Source organism: Emys orbicularis, chromosome 22, assembly GCF_028017835.1.
Source record: "Emys orbicularis isolate rEmyOrb1 chromosome 22, rEmyOrb1.hap1, whole genome shotgun sequence".
In the NCBI taxonomy this organism is placed as follows: Eukaryota; Metazoa; Chordata; order Testudines; family Emydidae; genus Emys; species Emys orbicularis.
The window spans coordinates 6,799,283-6,820,133 of NC_088704.1; the positions used below are offsets into that span (position 1 = coordinate 6,799,283).

The 20,851-nt window shown below is 48.4% G+C and overlaps 1 protein-coding gene across 1 annotated transcript in view; it reads right to left on the minus strand.

Moving 5' to 3' along the window:
* Positions 1-449: 449 nt before the first annotated feature.
* LOC135893482 (protein-arginine deiminase type-2-like) overlaps positions 450-20,851 on the minus strand; it is an 81,675-nt gene continuing 61,273 nt past the window's right edge. Inside the window, exons 11-16 of the mRNA XM_065421310.1 lie at positions 11,687-11,838; positions 10,683-10,827; positions 7,580-7,673; positions 4,300-4,385; positions 1,987-2,115; positions 450-683 (exon numbers count right to left, since the gene is read on the minus strand). Of these exons, the coding sequence (XP_065277382.1) occupies positions 450-683; positions 1,987-2,115; positions 4,300-4,385; positions 7,580-7,673; positions 10,683-10,827; positions 11,687-11,838 (840 nt within the window). The remainder of the gene's footprint in view (positions 684-1,986; positions 2,116-4,299; positions 4,386-7,579; positions 7,674-10,682; positions 10,828-11,686; positions 11,839-20,851) is intronic.

Sequence of the window (20,851 nt, forward strand, 5' to 3'; positions counted from 1 at the left end):
TAGTGCAGCCAGGATGTGCATATTTAAAGACAAGACCAAGAGATTTCCACACTTTTTCCATTTTATTATCATGATTACAAATCATTGCCATCAGAACTCAGCAGAAGATGGCTTTTGCTACCATAGTTTCTATAAATATTTTTTTGGTATAATGCCCCTGATCAGTGCAACCTCCAGCTGCCATAACCTCCAAGGGCTTGAAAAAACCAAGGATGGAATGGGCTGGGACCTGCAGCATGCAAACTAGAATGGCGGGTAGCTGGAGGACCTTCCCATCTAATGGGTGAAACACATCACACACAGAGCCGCCAAAGCAAGGCACCGAGACTCCATACCAAAGTTCTAGCGATTAACTTGACCAACCTCAAGCAAACAACCAACTAACCAACCAATAAAAAAAGCAATGTCCAAGTGAGCTTCGACTGCAGGAATCTCAACCTGCTCGGCGGCTAGGGAATCACGTGCCACCACTTGAAGGAGAAGGGCTTGCGATGGACATTGGTGCCGCAATGGACCTCTCCCAGCATCTTATGGTAGGACGAAATGTCGTCGATGAAGCTGCACATCAGCCCGAGTGGTTCCAGCAGAGAGCGGACATGTGCTTCCAAGCAGCAATCTCCCTCGATGATTGGCCCGAATGGCTTTGGGATTCCCAGGTCTCTAGATAGGACAATCATGTTCACCTGTGCAATGAGGGAGGAGATCAAGGGTTGCATTTCAGGTGAGCCAATGCCAAGGCATGTGTGGGGTTTTGATTGAAATGTCACCTTAACATATGGAATAAAAAAGGCTAGTAACCGAGGTAGGAAGCAAAGGTAAAACTGACGTCTTGCTGTCCCTCCATAACTTCCCTGAGGAACTTACAGGTCAAAACAAACATCCATAGAGCACATGACTCATGTGCTTTGGAGACTGCATTGCTTTCCATTGGCCTCCGGGTGCAATGCAAGGTGCTGATGAGAGACGGGCGGGAAACGGTTTTCCCGTCCTGCGAAAATGTTTACGATTTAAATTTTTTTCCTGTTCAGGGTCAGGATGAAACTGTGACCTTTTGAAGTGTTTGCAAAAAAACAAAAGAGACCAGAATAGCCTGGTGGCTATGGCACTCACCTGGATGTGGGAAAAATCCCTGTTCTAACCAGTTGGTAATGCGGCTGTCTCTCTGGTTTTGACCAGAAATTCCATTCTGGACATGAGAAACATTTCCCAATGAAAGTTGAGTAGAAACTGTTACATTCCGACAAACAGTTTTGGTTTCAGCAAATCGATGGACCATTTTTAAATTCTGATTTTTAAAAATTTCCATCGGAAAATTCCCAACCAGACATAGTCTTGATCTAGCACTATAAATCTAGCACTTTATGGTTCAGGTCACAGATATGGTATCTTTTACTCTGTCCCTTCCTTTGCACTTTACCCTGACAGTTGATCACTGGCCTACTCAAGTTGGGTTTGAACATCAGAGTTTAAGGCTAACGTGTTCTGAACAGGGGGCTCTTAACTCTGAGATTTGCTTCCCTTTCCTTGGTCTGCAAGACCCTTCGTTTGCTGAGTTTGTGGGCAAGGGGCCAGGTCAGTCTATTTATTTAGGCCTAAATTAAAAAAAAAAATCACTAACTGTTGGGTGCCCAACAGGAGACACCATGGGCTCCATTTTCAGAATGGCTGAGCACCTGGGACTCCTAATGAAGTCAGTGGGAGCTGCAGGTACTCAGTAGCTCTGAAAATCAGACCCACAGAGTCCCAAATTGGCCACCCAGAAACCAGGGAGTCTTTTAGAAAACGTTGGCCCTAGGGTTTCTTCTCAGGAGAAGGGTGGTTTGGGTTTGGTGGTTCATTTCAGTGTCGTCTGTGGACATTTTGCACATATCGTGGAATTTATATTGCCTGTGCCTCTGCAGCAATCATGACTGGCGCCCTATGCACATTGAAACAGAATGGGTGGGGCACTGAGCCAACTGGTACCAGGGGACGGGCCTCTCTCACCATGTTGGGGAAGTACGCCATGGCTTTGCCCATCTTGTCTATCTTGAAGAGCGCCGGGAGGTCTATGATGTCTTTTTCAGTCAGCCCCAGCTCTTTCTTGAGGATGTCTCTGTTCCAGTCGATGCAGCGCTGGGGTGGGGGGGGGAGGGAAGGGGGGAAGAGAAGAAGGATAATCAGAGGGTTAATATGGGCAAGCACAAGTCGATCCAACAAGTGGAACTGCAGTATGGGATAGTCTAGGTGTACTTGGTCCTGCCTCAGTGCAGAGGGATGGACTAGATGACCTCAACTTCTACTGAAATCGGCTTGCTTCTCTAGCATGATTAAGGTGCAGTTGCATTAGCAGTGCAAGATCCCCACAAGAAATTCAAGGAATGAGGCAGCGTGAAAACTTCCAGACAGCTGGCACACAGGATCACCACATTTATCTTCGGCCTCGACTCTCGAAGCAGGTAGGGAGACCCCAAAAGAGCCTGGAGACTTATTGCCCAGGTCCCTCTTAGAGACCTGAAGATTCGCTTATTTCACTCCCTTGTCCCTGGTGTTTAAGGCCAGAAGGTTCATTACATCAGAGAAGACCCACGAGAATGCTTAAAGCATTAGAAAAGATGTCTTACAGTGATAGACTAAAGGAGCTCAATTAATTTAGCTTATCAAAGAGAAGGTTAAGGGGTGACTTGACCTACCAGGGTACTTAAATGGGGAACAAATATTTAATAACGGGCTCTTCAATCTAGTAGAAAAAGATATAACCTGATCGAATGGCTGGAAGTTGAAGCTAGACAAATTCAGACTGGAAATAAGGTGTCAATTTTTAATGGTGTGAGTAACTAACCATTAGAACAAGTTTTCAAGCGTCATGGTGGATCCTCCATCACACACAATTTTAAAATCAAGATTGGATGTTCTTCTAAAAGATCTGCTCTAGGAATTATGTTGGGGCAGTCCTCTGGCCTGTGTTATACATGGGTCAGACTAGATGATCATAATGGTCCCTTTTGGCTTTAGAATCTATGAGTCAGCAGTGTGCCCTTGTTGCCAAGAAGGCTAATGGCATATTGGGCTGCATTAGTAGGAGCATTGCCAGCAGATCGAGGGAAGTGATTGTTCCCCTCTATTCGGCACTGGGGAGGCCACATCTGGAGTAATGTGTCCAGCTTTGGGCCCCCCACTGTAGAAAGGATGTGGACAAATTGGCGAGAGTCCAACGGAGGGCAATAAAAATGATTAGGGGGCTGGGGCATATGACTTATGAGGAGAGGCTGAGGGAACTGGGCTTATTTAGTATGCAAAAGAGAAGAGTGAGGGGGGATTTGATAGCAGCCTTCAACTACTGAAGGGGGGTTTAAAAAAATAATGAAGCTAGACTATTACCAGTGGTACCAGATGACAGAACAAGAAGCAATGGTCTCAAGCTGTAGTGGGGGAGGTGTAGGTTGGATATTAGGAAAAACTATTTCACTAGGAGGGTGGTGAAGCACTGGAATTGGTTACCTATGGAGGTGGTGGATTCTCCATCCTTAGAGGTTTTTAAGGTCAGGCTTGACAAAGCCCTGGCTGGGATGATTTAGTTGGTGTTGGTCCTGCTTTGAGCAGGGGGTTGGACTAGATGACTTCCTGAGGTCTCTTCCAACCCTAATCTATGATTCTATGAATCATCCATTCTGATCTCCTGTCTTTTGCAGGACATTCAGTTTCACCCCGTTGCAGTGACTGTCTGCCAGCCAAGAGAGTAGGAAGGTTTCCTTTCATCAGTCCTCCCGCTAGGGAATGAAAATGCTGCCTCTGCAAACTCCCGCAATGATACCCTGTGCTTCCACTAGCTCAACCTTGCCAGCTATGTTTCTTGAGAGGGGACATGATAGCAGTTTTCAGGTATCTAAAAGGGTGTCATAAGGAGGAGGGAGAAAACTTGTTCATCTTAGCCTTTAAGGATAGAACAAGAAGCAATGGGCTTAAACTGCAGCAAGGGAGGTTTAGGTTGGACATTAGGAAAAAGTTCCTAACTGTCAGGGTGGTTAAACACTGGAATAAATTGCCTAGGGAGGTTGCGGAATCTCCATCTCTGGAGATATTTAAGAGTAGGTTAGATAAATGTCTATCAGGGATGGTTTAGACAGTATTTGGTCCTGCCATGAGGGCAGGGGACTGGACTCGAGCTCCCTTCCAGTCCTAGCATCTATGAATCTATATTTGCTCAATGGGACAATATCACCTCTCTTTTTTCCCCTTGCCCTCCAGCAGCACCTAAGTGCCTTTTGGGATGTCCTCCACATGCCACAGCCCCATGGTCAGCCCTCGGTAGCTATTTACCTGTACGTATTGGTTCTCCTGCACCATGACCTCATTGGACAGGACCTTGTTAATGGTGACCCGTTTTGTGTCTGTCCCAGAATAACCTATAGAGAGAAAACAAAATCAGCCATCCGATTAATGAAATGAGAGCCAAAGCAAGCACTCTATAATAGAATGATGGTTTCAGGGGCCTTGATCAAGGTATTTAAAATTATGAATAAAGTTGAGTCAAACCAACCCCCTGGATAAGAACACCCTGAACTTGGAATTTATTTCAGGTCCATCAATAATTATAAAGGACACAGGGCCTGATCCTGAAGTCAACAGAACAACTCCCCCCTGCCCCCATCTTCCATGGGTTTGGAGCAGGCCCATAGTGACAGGTGAGCCATGCCTTCTGTTTTACAACAGTTGATATAAGCAGAGGTTTCTGGAATCAGGATGGAAAGTCCAGTGGTCAAGGCACTGCACAGCAGCTCAGGAGATCGGGAGTCAGTTCTAACTTTCATAGAATCATAGAATATCAGGGTTGGAAGGGACCTCAGGAGGTCATCTAGTCCAACTCCCTGCTCAAAGCAGGACCAATCTCCAACTAAATCATCCCAGCCAGGGCTTTGTCAAGCCTGACCTTAAAAACCTCTAAGGAAGGAGATTCCACCACCTCCCTAGGTAACCCATTCCAGTGCTTCACCACCCTCCTAGTGAATTTTTTCCCCCTAATATCCAACCTAAACCTCCCCCACTGCAACTTGAGACCACTGCTCCTTGTTCTGTCATCTGGTACCACTTTGTCACTGCCTCACTATGTTACCTGGGACAAGTCATCAAGGGCTTGTCTACACAGGGAAGTTAGTGTGGAGTAAGATAGGGTGTGACTTTAAAGTACATTAACTACTGTGAATTAACTCCCTGTGTGGACACTCTTTGTGCACTTTAGCTTAATATATTTCCGAAGTGTTCACGTGGGAATTAGCGCACGCTGGTGGCTCTGGGCTTTCCCCCCCATGTAGACAACCCACGAGGCCAAAGTTCCCAACCGTGGCCAGTGATTTTGGGTGCCCGGCTGGAGATGCTCATTTTCAGGGGTGCTGAGCACCCAGGGTTCTTGTGGACTTCGTCTGGGGCTGTAGGAGCTAAACAATTGTGAAAAATTAGGTGAGCAGGGTCTAAAGCTGTGTCCTCAAAACCAGAGGCACCTAAAAGCTGTGCTCATCCTGAGAATGTTGCCCTTAATTTCTCTGGGCCTCACATAGAATATCAGGGTTGGAAGGGACCTCAGACGGTCATCTAGTCCAATCCCCTGCTCAAAGCAGGACCAATCCCTAACTAAATCTCCAAATCCCTAAATGGCCCCCTCAAGGATTGAGCTCACAATGCTGTGTTTAAGCAGGCCAATGCTCAAACCACTGAGCTATCCCTCCCCCCATGGCTAATGATACTTCTCTACCTCACATGGGTGTTGTGAGGATGAAACGCTCAGTAACTATGGTGATGGGAGCTGTGTCAGTACCTAGGCCTGCATCAGAGATGGGTTGAAGAGTTTAAGTGGTGCACTTGATTTGTCCCTGGCAGTAGGGTGAATTTCATCCTAAGGGAAGAACTCATAATTAGAAGGTGTCCAAGCCAACTGCTCAGTCCAAAGAATCTGAAATGTCAGTGCTGCTTTGTGTGTTATGAGCCATCTAACGCCTTTACTGCTCATGAACATTATTCAACAGCTGCACCATCTCGGTAATCTTCCTCATTTTAAATGAGAGATTAAGTCCCTGGCAGAGCCGGCACAAAATAAATCAAGGCACTTCAGGCCCTATATGGGAGAAAAGCTGCTGGACAAAAAAAATCTGCAGTTTGCAAACTATGGACCAAGTTTCAAGAGCTGGGTCAGCAGAAGCATTAAAATATCTACTGTTCATGGGTCCATATATCATTGTCTCAGGGCCTCCATGTTACACAGTAATCCGGAGATTTAATGGCATTTCACCCAGGGGGAAAATCACCCCATGCAGAGGGCCAACTCAAACCATATGCCTCACCGAAGTCCCACTCCACTTCTCAAAATAGGGCTTGAGTGGGACATTTGTGAATTCCACCCTCAGCAGGTGGTTATCTTGTGGGATCGGCTGCTGCAGAGGTCAGAGACAGTCAAATACCGGGGGCTGGATAACTTATGGTAATTAACAACCGGCATGCGTGCTGACAAGCGTAAGACAATCACTTCCGGAATTAGGGAAGAATTCCTTTCCTACTCCCCCTCGGAAATCATTGATGAATTGGCCAGGTGCATCGTGGGCTTTTCCCACTGATGCATCTTGAGGCGGGATGTCTGTCTTGATGGACTGAATCACCTCATCCAGTGTGGCAAATCTTCTCCTCTCTTTGGGGAACCCCCCCGCCCCCCAGCACTTTAGATGCCCCTTTTGGAGACCTAATTGATTTCTCTCATCTGATGAAAACGACAGTACTTTGGATACATTTCAAACAAAAACACAAGTACATTCTATGTGCCAGATCAACATTCTGTAGATCCCCTTCTTTGTAAAGGGGTGCTAATTCCTTTAGCTTGTCCTGAAGCACAAAGAAAATAAAGACACGAAACAGGGGTCGGCAACCTTTCAGAAGTGGTGTGCCGAGTCTTCATTTATTCACTCTCATTTAAGGTTTCGCGTACCAGTAATACATTTTAACCTTTTTAGAAGGTCTCTTTCTATAAGTCTATAATATATAACTAAGCTATTGTTGTATGTAAAGTAAATAAGGTTTTAAAAATGTTTAAGAAGCTTCATTTAAAATTAAATTAAAATGCAGAGCCCCCTGCACCGGTGGCCAGTACCCAGGCACTGTGAGTGCCACTGAAAATCAGCTTGCGTGCCGCCTTCAGCACCTGTGCCATAGGTTGCCTACCCCCATGAAATAAGATGCATCTGTAGGGAAAAAAATACTTTGGAACACTTCCGATAGAATGTGCCGTTCAAAGTAATTATTCCACAGACAGAAAGGCCTATCTGATGACACAATGTTTCAGTTTTGGGTTACAGTCAGAGTCTCCTGAGCCTGGGGGTGTGCAGTAATATATGGCTCTGCACCAGTCACTGAGGGCCAGTACCTGTAGCCACATTTTACAGCTGGGGAAACTGAGGCAGGGAGCAGCTAAGTGACTAGGTCACACAGTGAGTCAGTAGTAGGGTGGGGAATGGAACTCAGGTCTGCTAGCGCCCTTATTTGCTCTCCCCACTAGGCCATACTGTCTTCCATTACTGACTGCCTCTTTTTGCCGGGAAGCAGGTATGTAGTAACTTACCTTTGAACATGGTGGCTTCCCCGTGGCCCTCCTTCTGCTTCTCTCGGAAGAGCTTGTAGCAGGCCGACGTGCTGGCCATGAGCATCCGGAATTGCTGGGAGAAAGGCGGGGAGGAAGGTGAGGAAGGGACTCGCGAAGAGGAAAGCACTAAATAACTATACTCAAGAGCAGCCATAATAACTTACAACTCAGTAACAAACACGCAGTCGGTCCACCACACCGTACACAAACTGCTCCTGGTCAGGGACTGCCCCTAAGAGCCAAGGGAGCTAATGGGAAAGAGCCAGGTTACTCTAACTCCCTCTACTTTACCCCTCTGGGCACAGCCTCCCTATTGTACCTCACCCACAGATCGCTGGTGCCGTTTCTCGGATCCTCCCAAGCTAAGAAGCACCCAGAGCCTTTCAGCCTGCGTTGAACCCGATACACTTCCTCCCATGCCTTGGAATCGCTAACACCGGTTACAAAGCTCTCAAGAGTCATCTGTAAAGACCAGCTGCGCTAAATCTTCTTAAGGCCAACGTGCCGCTTCTGTCAAAAGACGAACTAAGGAGGTGTCTGCTTAGCAGCTGTGGCAAAGAGGACTGAACTGTCCATTAGAATGGCTGTGCAATGCATAGGTGCCGACTGCGTGGGTGCTCCGGGGCTGGAGCACCCACGGGGAAAAATTAGCGGGTGCTCCGCATCCACCGGCAGCCAAGCTTCCCTGGCCTCCTCCCTTGAGCACGCCGTGTTCCTACTCCTCCCCTCCCTTCCAGCACTTCTGCCTGCTGCCAAACAGCTGTTTGGTGGCACTCCGGGAGGGAGGGGGAGGAGCGGGGACACAGCGCGGTCAAGGGAGGAGGCGGGGAAGAGGCGGGGTGGGGACTTGGGGAAGGGGGTGGAATGGGGGCGGGGTGGAGGTGGAGCAGGGGAGGGAAGAGGCGGGGCGGGGGCGGGGACTTGGGGAAGGGGGTGGAATGGGGGCGGGTGGAGGCAGAGCAGAGGTGGGAAGAGGCAGGACGGGGACTTGGGGATGGGGTGGAATGGGGGTGGGGTGGAGGCGGAGCAGGGGTGGGAAGAGGTGGGGGCGGGGACTTGGAGAAGGGGGTGGAATGGGGTAGGGTGGAGGCAGAGAAGGGGTGGGAAGAGGCGGGGCGGGGACTTGGGGAAGGGGGTGGAATGGGGGTGGGGTGGAGGCGGAGCAGGGGTGGGAAGAGGGGGCGGGGACTTGGGCAAGGGGGTGGAATGGGGGCAGGGTGGAGGCAGAGCAGGGGTGGGAAGAGGCGGGGCGGGGGTGGGGATTTGGGGGAAGGGGTGGAGTGGGGGCTGGGTGGAAGCGGAGCAGGGGTGGGAAGAGGCAGGGCGGGAACTTGGGAAAGGGGGTGGAACGGGGGAGGGGTGGAGGCAGAGCAGGGGTGGGAAGAGGCGGGGCGGGGACTTGGGGAAGGGGGTGGAATGGGGGTGGGGTGGAGGCGGAGCAGGGGTGGGAAGAGGGGGCGGGGACTTGGGCAAGGGGGTGGAATGGGGGCAGGGTGGAGGCAGAGCAGGGGTGGGAGGAGGCGGGGTGGGGGTGGGGATTTGGGGGAAGGGGTGGAGTGGGGGCTGGGTGGAGGCGGAGCAGGGGTGGGAAGAGGCAGGGCGGGAACTTGGGAAAGGGGGTGGAACGGGGGCGGGGTGGAGGCAGAGCAGGGGTGGGAAGAGGCGGGGCGGGGACTTGGGGAAGGGGGTGGAATGGGGGTGGGGTGGAGGCAGAGCAGGGATGGGAAGAGGCAGGGCGGGGGTGGGGATTTGGGGAAAGGGTGGAATGGGGGCGGGGTGGAGGCGGAGCAGGGGTGGGAAGAGGCGGGGCGGGGACTTGGGCAAGGGGGTGGAATGGGGGCGGGGTGGAGGCGGAGCAGGGGTGGGAAGAGGCAGGGCGGGGGTGGGGATTTGGGGAAAGGGTGGAATGGGGGCGGGGTGGAGGCGGAGCAGGGGTGGGAAGAGGCAGGGCGGGGACTTGGGAAAGGGGGTGGAACGGGGGCGGGGTGGAGGCGGAGCAGGGGAGGGAAGAGGCAGGGCGGGGGTGGGGATTTGGGGGAAGGGGTGGAGTGGGGGCGGGGCTAGGGGCAGAGCGGGGTCGAGCACCCACCGGCGGGAGCAGAAGTCGGCGCCTATAGTGCAATGAGTCCTAGAGCAAGGGAAATTCAGCGAACCCGCTCCACTCGTGCACTCACTTCACATGCAGAAGAATCGAACACATTTCTAGATGCAAACATTTCTGGTCATTTGTTTCTGGCCTGACTTGTTTCTGTTTTGGTCGGTCAATGAGCTCGTTCTTTGGATGTCACTGCAGTCAAACTATTCTCTTCCTGGGCTGCATCCTGAGAGGTGCTGAGCAGCTGCAGCACCCACTGAAACCATCTTGCCCACAGGAAATGCTCAATTAATCCTAGGCCACTTTAGCTACTAGCTGCTTTTAGTCTCCCACATTTTAGACCTTTCTCGTTCATTCAAAAATGAGTAGGTTGAGTTTTCTTTTGCATCTGTCTTATATCACTTAGCGCCTCACAGACTGAACAATGCCTGGGATGATCAAAGGAATCTAGTGGACAAAGGCCTTGTCTATACTACAAAGTTTTGCAAGCAGAGCTATGTCGGCTGGGAATATGGGGCGGGGGGAAATCACACCTCCTAGCCGACACAGCTATTCTGGCAAAACCCCCAGTGTAGATGTGACCATGATGAGAGAAGAGTGCTTCTGTTGGCAAAGCTAATGTCCTCCAGGAGGTGGTGTAGTTACACTGGCAGAACGTCTACTGATGGCTTACAGTGCATCTCCACTTGAGGTCTCTGCCTGCCTAGCAGTACCATATGGGCCCTGTAGAGTAGGCATGGCTTTAGACACTCAACTCTGACTGGTGCTTTTGAAAAGATCAGCCCATGCCACTCACAGCAAATAGATCAACGAACTGCATCCTTCCCTGCCCTGAGACAATAGGGGCAGTTTTCCATTTCAGTTTTATTTTTTCAAAGATGGGTCAAACATTATGCCCAAAGAGCTTGATAAATTTCCAACAAAAACGGGTTTGAAGCTTGTTCCTTTCCCTCGTAACCTTTGAAAAATTGCCACCTGGTAGGTCACCTTTTTGTCAGGAAGGGGCACAAAGGTCACAAATTCATCCACATGACCCACGGTCAGCCAATCAGAGTAGAGCTCCACAGGTGACTGGACTTGCTGAGCATAGAGGAAGTCTCTCACCACCTTGGTCATCCTCCTCCCAGCAGATCTAATGGTTGATTGTCCAAAGAGCAAAAAAAATAAAGAAAATATATTTCAGAACGGAGACAAAGTGACGATGACGATGGTTTGAAGAAAAAAGTGATGCAATCAAAAACGTGACTGCCCTGTCGATCCCCATCCGGCCCGGCAGAGATAGAGATTGTGGTGATGCTAACAATTCCTTTGTTAATAGAGTTTTCTAAAGACACCAACAAATATGTTCATGAGGGTCAGTCCGCTCCTGTGCAGACAGACAGCCCAAGGCCCAAGCCCCACTTAACACATCCATCCCCAAGGTGATGCTGATAAAATTTCATAGCAAAATTTTGGAAACTAACGATTGCCAGGCCAAAACATCTAAGAAAAGTCAGCCTGTGACCTTGCTAAACCACAGTCACTGACGACTGGAGAGGCGTCCGAACACTGTTGCTCTTTGGAGGGGATTGTGAGGGACGATTTGAACCCAATGGCAAATTGGATTTTGCAAACATCGCTTTGTAGATTTATAGATTACAAGGCCAGAATGGACCATCGTGATCATCTAGTATGACCTGTGTAAAACAGGCAGGAGGACTTCCCTGAATTAATTTGTGTTTGAACTAGAGCAGATGTTTTAGAAAAACATCCATTTTTTATTTTAAAAATGCCAGTGATGGAAAATTATAACGGGCCAAACCAATTCCCCGAATCTGTTGATGAGGTGTTAACAGATCACCCTACAAGACAGATCTAGAACTACCCAGGCTAGAAATACCCACACCATATACCCAGCTGTGTGGAGACAGATGGGCAGTTAGCAGAGAACAGTGGTATCCTTACTACCCCCGGTTGCTGTGAAACATGCCATCTTACTAACTCTTTCTTACGTGGGGAAGCTGCTTCCAATGAGGATCCTCCCCAGGGGATACGCCTTCCCGTTGACGGTCACCGGAGGGCTGACTTCCAGGTTGCCGAAGGAGTCGAGACTGGTGACAACCTCGAACAGAGGCTCCCTAGTCACGTAGCCAAAGTCCGGGCCCTGGGAACACAGCAGTCAGCACAAGTGTTTATAGTGAATTCTCTTTCCTTGCCCCAACCCCATGTGGTCTTTACCAGACACACCCATTGCTCCTAAAGTTCCTGAACTCAGCATAGATGAATAAAATTAATTTACCAAAATTAGAGCAGTAGGCATAGACTGGGCTAATGTTGCACTAGGGATTAATGGTGGACCTGCTCTGTCTTTGGCATTTGACGCACACAATGCTCATAGATACAATGGCTTAACTGCCTCCCTGACATCATGCACTGGCAGACACAATCAAACCTTCAGGGATATATGATGAGGGGGTTACATGGCAAGGGACCCTCTTCTCTCCACGTGATGCCCTCACTCTTCTCCGCACAAGTGAGCAGACCTGTTTAGGTATGGAAGGAAGTACAAGTGGCCCAGACACTTGGCATGCGGTGGTGTGCAACCAGACTGGCTCTCCCTACTGTACATGTGGCTGTGATTTCCTTTACTGACTATCCAAATCAGCTGTAGCTCACAGAAAAATGGTTTACTGTAAAAAATCAGACATGCAGAGGGGAAAAGGTCCTCCTGCTCAATTCAACACTGCTCCAACTTCCAGATGGTCAAAATACCCAGAGTGTTAGCAGAGGGAAGATGAAAACCTGTGAATGAGCAGTTCTTGATGAAAGCTGGCAAATGTCCATGGTACAATGTGGTCACGAAGGATGAAATTCACGCTTGTGCAGAGAGTCATGCCAAGGTCTATGCCCCACTTACATCTTGTTTTGAGGGCTTACTGGAAGTGGCACTTAAGTGGCCTTGGGATGACGCTCTGCAGGGGTTGAATTTCACACTATCTGCATTGCCCGCAATAATTTGCTGACATTTTGGGTCAAATGCACCAGGGAAACACGGCAGTATTGAAAAGGGAAATAAATGCTAACAGTGCAGTAAAATCATTCACTGCTATTCCAGAGGTATGGTAAGAATGTGTGGCAAGTGGTTTACGAAGGACAACACAAGAAGCCGTTGATATGCATACACGTTGCTTTCACACATTTAAGTCAGCATCGATGTGATATGTGAGTAACAATCTGATTTGCAACTTTACGGTTTAAATTCTAGGGGAAAGGGAAAAGCTGACAATGGAAGAGGCTGCTCGGGCTTAGGTATAAAGAAGTTACATTTTCCCTGGCTAATGCACTGCAGTGCAGTGTTGCAGAATTGGCAGGCAGCTGTGCAAACATGGGCTGCAACTCCATGGTGGAACTTCATTGACTTCAGCCTACTAGAAGGTGGATAGAAAGCTGGCTAGATCGTCGGGCTCAACGGATAGTGATCAATGGTTCCATGTCTAGTTGGCAGCCGGTATCAAGCGGAGTGCCCCAAGGGTCGGTCCTGGGGCGAGTTTTGTTCAATATCTTCATTAATGATCTGGAGGATGGCGTGGATTGCATCCTCAGCAAGTTTGCAGATGACACTAAACTGGGAGGAGTGGTAGATACGCTGGAGGATAGGGACAGGATACAGAGGGACCTAGACAAATTAGAGGACTGGGCCAAAAGAAACCTGATGAGGTTCAACAACGACAAGTGCAGAGTCCTGCACCTAGGACGGAAGAATCCCATGCACTGCTACAGACTAGGGACCGAATGGCTAGGCAGCAGTTCTGCAGAAAAGGACCTAGAGGTTACAGTGGACGAGAAGCTGGATATGAGTCAACAGTGTGCCCTTGTTGCCAAGAAGGCTAACGGCATTTTGGGCTGTACAAGTAGGGGCATTGCCAGCAGATTGAGGGACGTGATCATTCCCCTCTATTCAACATTGGTGAGGCCTCATCTGGAGTACTGTGTCCAGTTTTGGGCCCCACACTACAAGAAGGATGTGGAAAAATTGGAAAGAGTCCAGCGGAGGGCAACAAAAATGATTAGGGGGCTGGAGCATATGATTTATGAGGAGAGGCTGAGGGAACTGGGATTATTTAGTCTGCAGAAGAGAAGAATGAGGGGGGATTTGATAGCTGCTTTCAACTACCTGAAAGGGGGTTCCAAAGAGGATGGATCTAGATTGTTCTCAGTGGTAGCAGATGACAGAACAAGGAGTAATGGTCTCAAGTTGCAGTGGGGGAGGTTTAGGTTGGATATTAGGAAAAACTTTTTCACTAGGAGGGTGGTGAAGCACTAGAATGGGTTACCGAGGGAGGTGGTGGAATCTCCTTCCTTAGAGGTTTTTAAGGTCAGGCTTGACAAAGCCCTGGCTGGGATGATTTAGTTGGGAATTGGTCCTGCTTTGAGCAGGGGGTTGGACTAGATACCTCCTGAGGTCCCTTCCAACCCTGATATTCTATGATTCTATACTTATGCCAGGGATAAATTTGGGCCACTTAGTTGAGTGCAGCTAGGGGGGACTGATTCTCCACTACTTTGCATCTTGTGCAGTCATTGACACCTGTGCAAAATGCTGCCAATACAGAATTCTACACTCACATTAAACCAGGAGGAGTGCTCTGCATTCACTGCCACGACTGCATACCAGCCTCTGTGCAAGGTGCCAGCCGTTTGATGGCGTCGTCATCAGCCAGGTGGAGAGCCAGTAGCCTGCCGTTGAAATAAGTCTGTGGGCACTCGGCAAGGATGTGAGACACAGTCGGAAGTTTGGAAGCCTCTGTCTGAATGAGCGGACGAGGACACATTGGACAGTGCTGGTTATAATGGGATACGCACTTGGAGATGTGCCTCCGGGATCTCTTTCTTTTTCTGGAACGGTCACAGGCTTGTTTACACTATGCCCGGGAGACACGCTTGGCAAAAAGGGATCCCTTCACGCGCACCGTAGGCCCCATTTCTGGGGGGTCATCAAAATGATTTACACGAGAATGCGGACGTGTCGGTTTAACAGGCCGGTTTCTGCTTACTCCTCCTAACGTTCTGGGCACATTTAACTCTAGAAGCATGAGAAGGGAGCCTGCTTTTATACTACAGGGAAGAGGAAACTCTCACTTTCTCTTTCCAGCCTCTCGCAGACTTCCAGAGATTAGTTGTTTGGACTTTTTTTTTTCTGAAAGGGCCTGAAATCCTTCCCCTGCCAGGGTTTTCCTGCGGGAGCTCAGGCTTTATTTTTGCTTAAGCAGTTCAGGTTCTAAAGCACCGTCTGAACCAGTGCTACTCAGATGGTTCGTGAGCCGCAAGTGGCTCTTTAATGCCTCTCCTGCGGCTCTTTGCAGCACATGATATTAAAACACAGTGTAATTTAACTATTAACCAATCAGGATGCTTTTCCTGTGTTATTAACCAATGAAGTTATCAACTTGCACTAAGTTATTAACTTATTTGCTGTGAGAATAATATATAAACTAAAATATTTCCCAGTCACACTGTTTAAATATGAATGATGAGCGATCGCTCGTTACCGAGTATGATCATCTTCCATGGGAGTTATGGGTCCTCAGGTGGCTAATGAGGCCAATCCTTGAACCACAAGTTCTATTACAATGAGGGCAGATGTTTTCAGGCTCAGCAGGAGGCTGTTGACAATGACTGGAAACCAGTCTCCTTCCTCCTGCGCCTCTTGTCCTCTTCAGCTTGTCGGCGAGCAAGTTCAAAATGCAGGGGACCACCATCTAGGACTTCACTCCATTTTAAGCGATCCTGGGCAAGTGTCTCCCAAGTGTCAATGTCAACATTACACCTTTTTAGGTTGTCCTTCAGCAAGTCCTTATAATGCTTCTGTTGTCCACCCACGATACGGTGCCCTTCTTTCAGCTGAGAGGACAGGACCTGTTTTTGGAGGCGATGGTCTGGCAACCAGACAACGTGACCAGTCCAGCGGAATTGCGGATGGATGATCATTGCCTCGATACTGGTGGTCTTTGCCTCTTCCAGAACACTAATATTGGTGCACCTGTCTTCCCATTTGATCTTCAGAATCTTACAAAGGCAGCGTTGATGGTGCCTCTCAAGGACTTTCAAGTGGTATCTATAGGTTGTCCAAGTTTCGGACCCATACAACAGTGTTGGGGAGAATGACGGCTTGATAAACAAGAAGCTTGGTGTCTGTTTGAATGTCGTGATCTTCAAAAATCCTGTGCCGTAAATGAGAAAAAGTTACACTGGCACAGCTCAGGCGATGTTGAATTTCTGCATCAATATCTGCCTTGGATGAAAGATGACTTCCAAGGTAGAAGTAATGATCAACATTCTCCAGTGCCACTCCATTGATTTTGATAGATGGGGCATGTAATACCTCATTTGGAGAGGGCTGATAGAGCACTTTAGTCTTCTTGATATTAAGAGTGAAACCAAGACATGCGTAAGCATCGGCAAACACGTTCAAGATAGTTTGAAGATCTTTCTCAGAGTGGGCAAAGATTGCGTTGTCATCAGCAGACTGAAGTTCCACAACAGATGTTGTGGAAATCTTACTCTTGGCTTTCAGCCTGCTAAACCTGAACAGCTTTCTGTCCATTCAGTAAATGATTTCAACGCCAGCTATAAACTTCCCAGCAATTAGGTAAAGAATGACGGCAATAAAATCCGCAAACATGGTTGGAGCCATGATACAGCCCTGTTTGACTCCTGTTTGTACTTTGAAAGGTTCACTCTGGGAGCCAGTGCTGCTCAGAACAGTCGCTTTCATGTTAGCATGAAGCAATTTTAGGACATTGGTGTATTTATCAGTCCAGAGGGCACGGCGATTCACTGAGTCAAAGACTTTAGTTAGATCAATAGAAGCCATGTACAGTGGTCGGTTTTGCTCCTGACACTTTTCTTGCAGCTGCCATGCTGTGAAGATCATATCCGCAGTTCTACAATGTAGTCGGAAACCACTCTGTGATTCCAGTAAAATTTCTTCGGACAGGGGCAGAAGGCGGGTTGCAAGGATCCGTGCCAGAACTTTGCCTTCAATGGCTAGGAGGGAGATACCACAATAATTTCCACAATCCACTTTATCTCCTTTCTTGAAGAGGGTGACAATTCAGGGCATCCTTTATTTCACTGGGTATCGCCTCCTTTATCCAGATTTTAAGGGTAAGCAGGTAAAGCTGCCAAATTAGCTCTGGTCCACCATCTTTAAAGATTTCAGTGGTGATCCTATCTAGACCTGCTGCCTTGTTGTTCTTCATCTGCTTGGTGGCATTGTGTACCTCATACACAATGCCACCAAGGGGGATTGGTCCTGCTTTGAGCAGGGGGTTGGACTAGATGACCTCCTGAGGTCCCTTCCAAACCTGATATTCTATGATTCTATGATACAAATTAGGAGGGTCTCCGAGCTCATCCCTAAATAGTCCTTGAGGGATTTGCTCAAGGACTTCATCTGCAACCATAGAATTACGGTTAAGGAGATCTTCAAAATGTTCTTTTCAGCGAGAATTGATGGCTTTGTCGTCCTTCAAAAGTGTGGTTCCGTCCTTAGCGCGAAGAGGATTCAGACCATGGCAAACTGGCCCATAAATAGCCTCGGTGGCACTAAAGAAATCACATGTATTGTGGATATCCGTGAGAAGTTGGAGTTCTTGCGCTTTCTCAGTCCACCATTTATTCTTGAGTTCTCTGGTTTTACGTTGGCCTTCCGCCCTCGCCTTGGCACAGGCTTCTCTCTTTATATTACAATTTATGTCATTCTGCCAAGCACGAAATGCCATTCTCTTCTCATTGATGAGTTGCTCAGTTTCAGCATCATTCTTGTCAAACCAGTCCTGATGTTTTCTGGTTGGTAGCCTATGGTTTCTTCACAGACATTGATGATTACTGCTTTCATCTGGCTCCAGTGTTCCTCAATTTCTTCTGGAAACTCTGATGGGAGCTTTTCTTCTAAGATGGCTTGGAAGTGGTCACGCTAAATAGGGTCCTTCAAATCTTGAACCTTCAACTTGCGCCTGACCTGCTTCTTTTGCAGCCTCCATTTGGGAGCGATCTTAATTTTCATTGTATATCGAATAAGGCGATGATCAGTCCAACAGTCATCAGCACTTGTCATTGCTCTTGTGAGAAGTACATCACTACGATATCGGGCACGAACTATGACGTAGTCGAGGAGATGCCAGTGCTTTGACCGTGGGTGTCTCCAAGATGTTTTGAACTTTTCCTTTTGTCAGAAAAGAGTGTTCATAATAATAAGTTCATGTTCAGCACACTTGGTCAGGAGCAGAATTCCATTTGAATTGCTTTTGCCAACTCCTTCTTTCCCGATTGTTCCTTTCCACAGATCTGAGTCTCATCCAACACGTGCATTGAAATCCCCCAGAAGGCTGATCTTATAAAATGGTTTCCAACTGAGAATAAAAATCTTCCTTTACATTCTTATCGGCATCCAGTGTTGGTGCATAGACGCTCACAATAGTTGCCTGTTGATTTTTGGTGAGCCTCAATCGGAGTGTCATAAACCGCTCATTGATGCCAACTGGTACCTCAGAGAGGCACCTTACAAGCCTGTTCTTTATAGCAAAGCCCACTCCATGCAATCGGGGGTTATAAATAAATAAATTAATTAATTAATTAATTAATGGAGATATCCCATCTCCTAGAACTGGAAGGGACCTTGAAAGGTCATCGAGTCCAGCCCCCTGCCTTCACTAGCAGGACCAAGTACTGATTTTGCCCCAGATCCCTAAGTGGCCCCCTCAAGGATTGAACTCACAACCGTGGGTTTAGCAGGCCAATGCTCAAACCACTGATTTTCCCTTCCAGAAGTAGGTGTATCCTTCTTTCTCCTCCCTCACCTGTCCTTCATCAGCTCTTCTAGTTTCGGACAAAGCAGCAATATCGATGTTAAACCGACCTGCCTCAATCCTCGAGCAAGACGACTGTATCACACACACACCACCTGTGTGTCGGTCTGTAACTAGGAACTTCCGGATTTCACTGTCCTGTTCCCGTCGCCACTCGCCGATCGCCACCAGACTTTTGACTTGTGCAAATGTTATTTCCCCAAAAACTGGAAGATGCCTGTGAGGGACTTCTTTTAAAGTGGGGAGACTGGTGCACAACAGGCACCACACTACCCTTGACAGATAGAGGACTTGAAACCAATGGCATGGACACCATGATGATTGGAGATCCTCTATCTGCTGCAGCCTTCATCCACCTTCACAGCCGTTGTAACATTACACAACAGTTTCACCTCCACTGTGCAGTTATCCTCCCTCTGCTCTGCCGTTAGGGACTTCTTGGATCACACTTTGTCTGGTACCTCGCCCTTGACCGTTCTGCCATGGGTAGCCCTAAGGGAGTACATGACTCCAGGCAGCATCGCTCTTGGGGTCATTGAGACACGCAAGCCTCTCCACCAGTACAAGGTGGTGATCCATGGAGAGGAAATATGAACAGTACTATAGTAAATGAAACAATGAATTCACACTACTGGGGCTCTTTTGGGTCATATCGGTCGCTAATTTGGCTCCTGAACCACTGAGATCACTGGTCTGAACCATGGTCTCATAACCTGCTCAGCTAGCCTTTCCGCTGCTTTGTATAACACCTGGCACCAACCATTCCTTTCATTTGAGGATCTCAAGGCGATTTACCAAGGTGGGGAAATGATATAGTTTATGCATGGGGGAACTGAGACACCGAGGAGTTAAGACCAACATTTGCCAAAGGGGCTATTGGTTTGAGATGCCACAAGGTTTTGGTTCCCCAACTCGAGACGCCTAGAGCCAGATTTCCAAAAGAGCTCAGTTCCCATTTAGGTGCCTACAATGGCTGGTCTACACTGTGGGCGAGAATAGCGTAGCTGAAGTCGACGTATCTTATTTCGACTTACCTCCCGTCCTTACGGCGCGGGATCGACGGCCGCGGCTCCCCCGTCGACTCCGCTTCCGCCTCTCGCCCTGGTGGAGTTCCGGAGTCGACGGGGATCGATTTATCGCGTCTAGACGAGACGCGATAAATCGATCCCCGAAAGATCGATCGCTACCCGCCAATCCGGCGGGTAGTGTGGACGTACCCTAAGCAGCCTGATTTTCATAACTGCCTGGCACCTGGTACCTCTTGTTGTTCTCAAAGGGAGCCGCAGGGGGCTGAGTGTTTCTGAAAATCTCACCTCTTTATTTAGGCCCCTAAATGGGAGCTAAGTTCTTTGGACTATCTGGTCCCCAGTGCCTGCTTTTCAAAGCTTGTGAGTGCACCTAGCTCCAAATGGAATCAGTGGGAAGTGCTGGGGCTCAGTGTCTCTGAAAATCAGACCCTGGAGGTCTCAAGTTGGGCAGACAAATAACAAGGCAGCCAAAATCAGCAGCCACTTGAACGTTTTATCCCAAATGAGTAAAGGGCCGAACTGGGAATAGAACCTCAAAGTCCTTGCTCCCAGCCCTGTGCTCTAAGCACTGGTCATTGCCAGATCCTTCTTTACAACCTCACTTAGATTTGCATTTTTGAGGGGGAGCTGCAGAAGGCTCATTGATGGCCCCAGTAATGGATATTGCTTGACTGAGGTTAGTGGATCAAGGTCTCTCATGGGGTCTATAAAAGGGAGCTAAGCTTTGCTGAAATCTCAGCTATGCTATTCAAACTTCCGGAGATAGAACGGTCTTGAAATCCCATTAGTGGTTTATCCCAGCAGCTGGAAAACGGCAGAGGTGCCGTATGGCATTTCTGTCTCTGATCAGAGCTGATCCTATAGGCGCTGGCTTGCAAAGAGCCCACAGGCATATGGCTCTAGCATGTTGGCGATCACTGTACGTGGCATGTTATAAGATTGCCGAGTGAAAATCTAATTCTAAAATATAAACAGTGGAGAAAAAATATGCCCTGGATGTGTCTGCTTGGAAAAAATGCCTTGTGTGGGGCACGGTCACTGTTCTCCATCACCTGCACATCCATTTTGTTTCACAACGGGTCCGATCAAAGGAGTCAGCCGCTGATTTTGGCAGGGGGAGGAAGTGGGTTTTCAACGAACGAAAGGCAAGACTAATAAGGCCATTTGCGTTCAGCTGTGTCCTGGGTATTTCCCCCCAGTGCCAGCAGTGCCCCTCTGCCATGTACATTGGCCAAACCGGACAGTCTCTACGCAAAAGAATAAATGGACACAAATCAGA